This window comes from Schistocerca piceifrons, chromosome 11, assembly GCF_021461385.2.
Source record: "Schistocerca piceifrons isolate TAMUIC-IGC-003096 chromosome 11, iqSchPice1.1, whole genome shotgun sequence".
NCBI classification, from domain to species: domain Eukaryota; kingdom Metazoa; phylum Arthropoda; class Insecta; order Orthoptera; family Acrididae; genus Schistocerca; species Schistocerca piceifrons.
This window is the reverse complement of record NC_060148.1, coordinates 47,827,129-47,833,128: the sequence shown is the minus strand read 5'-3', so window position 1 is coordinate 47,833,128 and position 6,000 is coordinate 47,827,129. Positions and strand designations below refer to the sequence as shown.

Here is a 6,000-nt window from a genome sequence, read left to right as displayed (position 1 = left end):
TAAATGCGGCCGGCGAGTGTAGAGTCCGCGCGGTTGGTTAACCGGCGAAGCGTCCGGAAGTTCGCGGCTCGGCGCGTCACGTCGCTTCTCCGTTCATTAGGGCGGCTGCGCCTGCAGCGGCGCGGAGCGTGGTATTTATAGACGCCGCCCGGTGGAGTGGAGTGGGGGCACCCAATCTAGCATTGTGCGCGCTGCTATAGCACGGCCGGCAGATCAGAGTAAGCGCGGGGGGGGGGGGGGGGGGAGAGTGGGGGAGCGGAGGGGAAAGGGGGGGGGAGTGTTTTTTCGGGCAGCAGTCCCGCGCCGCATTTAACTCGCGGCAGCTGTGGTCAAAACAGACACGGCGCAGCAGACTCTGGCGGTACACCTGCTGCTGGTCCGTGCGGGGGGGTGTAGCGTGTTAGTGTGCGTCACACCTGCGCCGAGGCAGCGGCTGGAGTCTCCAGAGGCCGCTGAAGACGAGCGAGTCATGGATGACGACGAACACCACCCGGAGCTGGAGAACATGGCGCGCTTGGTGAGTCGTCATCGCTTCCGTTCATTAACCCTTAACCCTTTCGTGAACCGTGGGAAACATGCTTCCCACTACAATGAACACGCTCCTAGTGAAACCTTCCCGACTCCACTATATCTCTTTTGTTACTACGCAACCTTCCATTTTACAATAAACTGTGAAACCTTTTCTTAGGATTTGTATCTCTTGCTTAATAATAACAAATGAAATCTTCCCTTTGAAATTTATTCTCTTTCTCAATCTCCTCATACAAATTTAATTGCTGCTTATTAAAAGTGATTTTCTGATTATTTCGACGAAACATACAATGTGTCGTCGTCGTGTAGCCCTCAGTCCTTACCTGCAATAACCCAAAACTGTTCATTACCTTTTTTACTGTTACTGGATCGCCATCTGACAGCTACATCGAACTGCAACATGAATATACTTACTCTGTTTTAATACACTCTATTAGCCGCTAGTGGGCTTTCATAATAAGTGGCTCTATTTATTACCAAAGCTGACGTTATTCTTTAGTAGCAAAGTTGACGTTATTCTTTAATTAATTTGACTGAAGTTACGTAATTCATAGTTAAACTTTTTCTTGACAACAATAAAATTTTGCAAAGTTTCACGTTGATGGTTTTTGGGATGGATTATAATTAGGAATGCAGTATTGCTGGCAAAAGTTAATTATATTCTGAATGAAATGATTTTACAAACGTTCAAATGGGACTTACTTTTTACAATAATCTTACAACTAGCGATGCGCAAACATTCCTTCAGTAGTCTAGAGTTTCTAAAAAAATTAATTCAATAATATTAGTTCCTCTTATGATAATAGTTAGCTGATGTCTCTGTACATCCGTTTATACTCTCTTGTAAGTCACAGCTGGTGGCTGGCAGGCACACCACTCCTCTCAACCTCTCGCTTCAGACCTGCTACCGACTCGCTTCACTTCTCGCTTACTACTGACTTCCTACGAACGCTAAATTGTTGTCTCTCACGCCAACAATGCTTTCTGGTGCAGACAATGCCCGCTACCATTACAAAATGTATCAATGCGCGGCCTTTCCCGCTCTTTTCTTAAAATGTATCCGTATGCGGGTCCTCCCGCCCTTTTTAAAGTTATATCAACAATACTTTGGTGCAGATATTCCCTGCTACCACAGTTATTTCCAACATGACAAATATTAATTATTCCTACTTAATCCTATTGATATAATATAAACATCTTTCATAAATTGTGGTTTGACAGTAGACAATAGAAATATACACGTCTTACACTAGTCCCGTGGGATTCACAGTTCCCCCCTCTGTACGGTGCTACCACCTAGTGAACAGTGTAGGGTACTGTGATAACGTAGATTTTCCCGGCATATCAAATACTGATGATTTTCACGGGTTTGCAGCCGGGTTCCATCCTCCTGACGACAACGCGATATTTCGGCGGACCATCTGGCCGCCATCTTCAGGTGATGATTGAGTGCACAATCACATTTTAACTGCCTTCATCCACAAATCAAATTTACGATGGAAATTGGGGAAAAATATGGCAAATTACCTTGTTTGGATGTCTTAGTACATGAGAAAGAATATGGGACTTTGGGACACAGTGTATACCGAAGACCTACGCATATGGACCTCTACCTCCATGCCACAAGTTGTCATCCGCAACATCAATGCTTGGGAGTTTTACGCACACTGGTCAAGAGGGCTTATGCTGCTTCGGATTCCGATAACTTGAAACAGGAGTTGGATCACCTTAAGGTTGTTTTCAGGCAGAATGGGTGTTCTGATCGCCAAATCTGATCTTTTCAATTTGGACCCCCCACGAGAACCAACGGTGGACACTTCCAAATTAGTTGCTTTTTTACCCTTCGTGGGAACTATTTCTTCGAAAATTTCGAGAATACTCAGGAAGTATGATACTAAAAGCGTCCTTATGCCTTTGGCCAAAACTAGATCCCTTCTGGCATCGGTTAAAGATGATTTGGGACTGAGGAAGCCTGGGGTATACAAGATCCCCTGTCACTGCGGAAAGGCCTACATTGGACAGACTAATCGTACAGCTCAAGATCGATGTGTGGAACATCAATGGCATACATGTCTGCTCCAGCCGGAAAAATCAGCCGTTGCTGAACACTGTCTTAATGAAGGGCACAATATGTCGTATAACGAGACGCAAATTATTGCCTCGGCTTCCCATTACTAGGATTGTGTATTGAAAGAATCAATTGAAATACGTCTGTCTGATGATATTATTAATAGAGATAAATGTTTTCCTTTAAGTAAGACGTGGAATCCTATTTTATCACAGGTAAAACAACAACGGTCTGGTTTCCGACCGGCTGCATTTTAATTCTGCGATTCCTCGCTTTTGACAGTTTTCACCGCTGGCGCTGCTGCAATTCTTCGCCTCACAGAGGGCAGCTCTTCCGTTGCTCACACACGCGCAACTGCCAGTACCCGCGGTATAAAGGAGCCGCAGAATCTGAGGTCTCTTTTGCCCCCCCCCCCCCCCCCCCCCCCCGCAAATTCTATAAGTCCCTCCGGATCCTTGGGCGTCATGCACTCCGCCTCGCCTTCCGTATACGCCTCTCGTCCCCTACGCGGATCCTCTATGATCTCATTCCTTTCCCCCATCTGCTGCTATTCCTCGAACATATTCGCATCCTCTACACCTCCCGCCGCTTAGAACCCCCTCACCCCCTGGTTGCTCCTCTCCTCTCCCATCCCCGCCACCTGTCACATCTTCACTGTTGTGTCCCCCCAACCCTCCATCTCTACACCCTACATCTCCTTTCCCAAGGTGGCTTCCATAAACCCCCTCCTGGATGATGCACTCTCTCTCTCCATTTATCCCTTATCCCTCCTATCAACTCTGATCCTCACTCCCCCTCCTTTCCTCTGTCCTTTTCCTGGGCTCCCTCTCCCCCCTTCCATCCTCTTCCTTCCCCACCTCCCCTCTCTTTGCCCCCTTCTCTCCCCCAAGTCCTTTTACATTTCCCTCCTCTGCCTCCTCTCATTCCCTCTCGCGTCTGCCCTTCTCCCCCTTTATTAGTCCTCTCCCTCCTTGGTTCCCCCCTTTTCCTCTCCTCCCTCCTTGTTTTTCCCCCTCCCCCAAGTCCCCCCCCTTCTGCCTTTGGCTCGGGAGTGCCATATTTGTGCCGCCATTTTCGTGCAGTGTTTTACCATGTTTGCTTTTTCAGTGAGTGTTCCGTGTTGGGTCTTTTGGGAAGTGTAGCGAACAGCCATCATACTGTCACTGGGTGTGATTTTTTATCTCTTGCGAACAGAAACCAGACTGTCGCCCTGTTTTTTAATTGTGTGTCTACTATGTTACTTGTCTGATTCCTGTGTATTTTATCAACATTGCCAACCCCTTTTGCTTTCTGTTTTAACTTTCCGCATTTTTACGCCATTTTACACTTTAAGTCACCATTTTATCGCCTGTTTTTCCTTGTTTCTTTCTTTTTTTAAAAAAAAAAAAGTCTGTAGGCTGTAGAGCAACGTACTAAGCTGCTGCCAGCCCGCCCCCTTCGGGGGGAATTGAAAATCAATAAAGAAAAAAAAAATGAGGTCTCTTCAGTTCCGGCGTGATTGTGCACTCAATCATCACCTGAAGATGGCGGCCACATGGTCCGCCGAAATATCGTGTTGTCGTCAGGGCAATGGAACCCGGCTGCAAAGCCGTGAAAATCATCAGTATAGGGTACTACTTCCAATGGGAAGTTCCCGCCGTTTTTGCTGTACCTTCACGCAGAGGCATTGTATAGCTGAGGGTTGCTTTGTAGAGGAGCCTTTCAGTGCTGTTCGCGTGACATTTTGTGATTTTTTTCCTCAAAGCTATAGTATAAGGTAAATACTTTTGATTTACCCAAATTTATGAAGGAAAACGAAAATTGGAAAGAGGAGAATTCCAGTTTGAAACAAAAGGAGCCATTTATGCAGTGAAATGGATGGATAACCGTCCAGTCACTTTCCTGTCCTGAGTTCATGAGCCATGAGAAATACCCACAGTGAAAAGGAAAATCAAGGATGGTACTAGCAAAGAGATTTCTCGTACTGAAATTGTGGCAGAATACAACAAAATAATGGGTGGTGTCGATAAGTTTGATCAATTACGAGAAAGGTATGCTATTGGCAGACGTTCTGTAAAATGGTGGCACAGAATATTTTATTTCCTGGTGGACGTTGCTGCAGTGAACAGTTTTATCCTGTGGAAAATAAGTAAAAGAGAAAGTGGACAGCATCATCAGCTCACATACAGGATCCATCTAGCCAGACAATTGATCGCTGGCTTCTTATCCCGAAAAAGGCGTGGACAAAAATCTGTCTTTCTGGCAAAAAGGGGTAAAGTACCTGAAGATTTTCGTCATGTGGCTGTAGGGGAGCATCAACCCATTTTAAGAGAAACCTACTGGACGTGCCGTCACTGTAGTACCAAAGCTGCGGAAAAGAGCACTCGCTGTGTTTGTACATATTGTCAAATACCACTTTGCATAGACCCATGTTTCAGAAAATTTCATGGCAAGTAATTGTGAACAATCATTGTAACAAGAGAAGTAAATTTATCAAATAAATATGACATATATTGAAAAGGTTGTTTTTGTCATTTGACTCCAAGGAAGGGCAGTGGGAAGAATACTTCCCACATTTTGTGTGACCTCACTTTCACAGTTGGAGCAAATTTGATATTCTGTATGATAAATATACCTATCTGTTAACTACTGTCTGCTCTCCATTCATTTAAAAAAACTGCTTAATAATTTTGCCCACGAAAGGGTTAAGTCACGAGGTGTGGTTCCTCTGACCGCGCGAAAGTTTTCGAACTCTTTATCCTCCAAGGTCAGTTATGGCGGAACACTACCGGCTGATCAAAAAATTCAGTATAAATTTGAAAACTGAATATGTCACGGAATAATGTAGATAGAGAGGTACAAATTGACACACATGCTTCGAATGACATGGGGTTTTATTAGAACAAAAAAAAAAAAATACAAACGTTCAAAAAATGTCCGACAGATGGCGCTTCATCCGATCAGAATAGCAATAATTAGCATAACAAAGTAAGACAAAGCAAAGATGATGTTCTTTACAGGAAATGCTCAATGTGTCCACCATCATTCCTCGACAATAGCTGTAGTCGAGGAATAATGCTGTGAACAGCACTGTAAAGCATGTCCGGAGTTATGGTGAGGCATTGTTGTCTTTCAGCATCCCTAGAGATGTCGGTCGATCACGATACACTTGCGATTTCAGGTAACCCCAAAACCAATAATCGCACGGACTGAGGTCTGGGGACCTGGGAGGCCAAGCATGACGAAAGTGGCGGCTGAGCACACGATCATCACCACACGACGCGCGCAAGGGAAGGGATTTTTCACGCGTCTAGCAATATGGGGTGGAGCGCCTGGTTCTAATAAAACCCCATGTCATTCCAAAAATGTGTGTCAATTTTTACCTCTCTATCTACATTATTCCGTGGTTTATTAACTTTTCA

General features: G+C 45.0%; 1 protein-coding gene across 1 annotated transcript in view; it reads left to right on the top strand.

Annotated features, from left to right (window-relative positions):
- The first annotated feature begins 312 nt into the window (after positions 1–312).
- LOC124720310 (actin-binding Rho-activating protein-like) overlaps positions 313–6,000 on the top strand; it is a 235,507-nt gene continuing 229,819 nt past the window's right edge. The window contains exon 1 of the mRNA XM_047245617.1: positions 313–517. Within this exon, the coding sequence (XP_047101573.1) occupies positions 470–517 (48 nt within the window). The 5' untranslated portion in view covers positions 313–469. The remainder of the gene's footprint in view (positions 518–6,000) is intronic.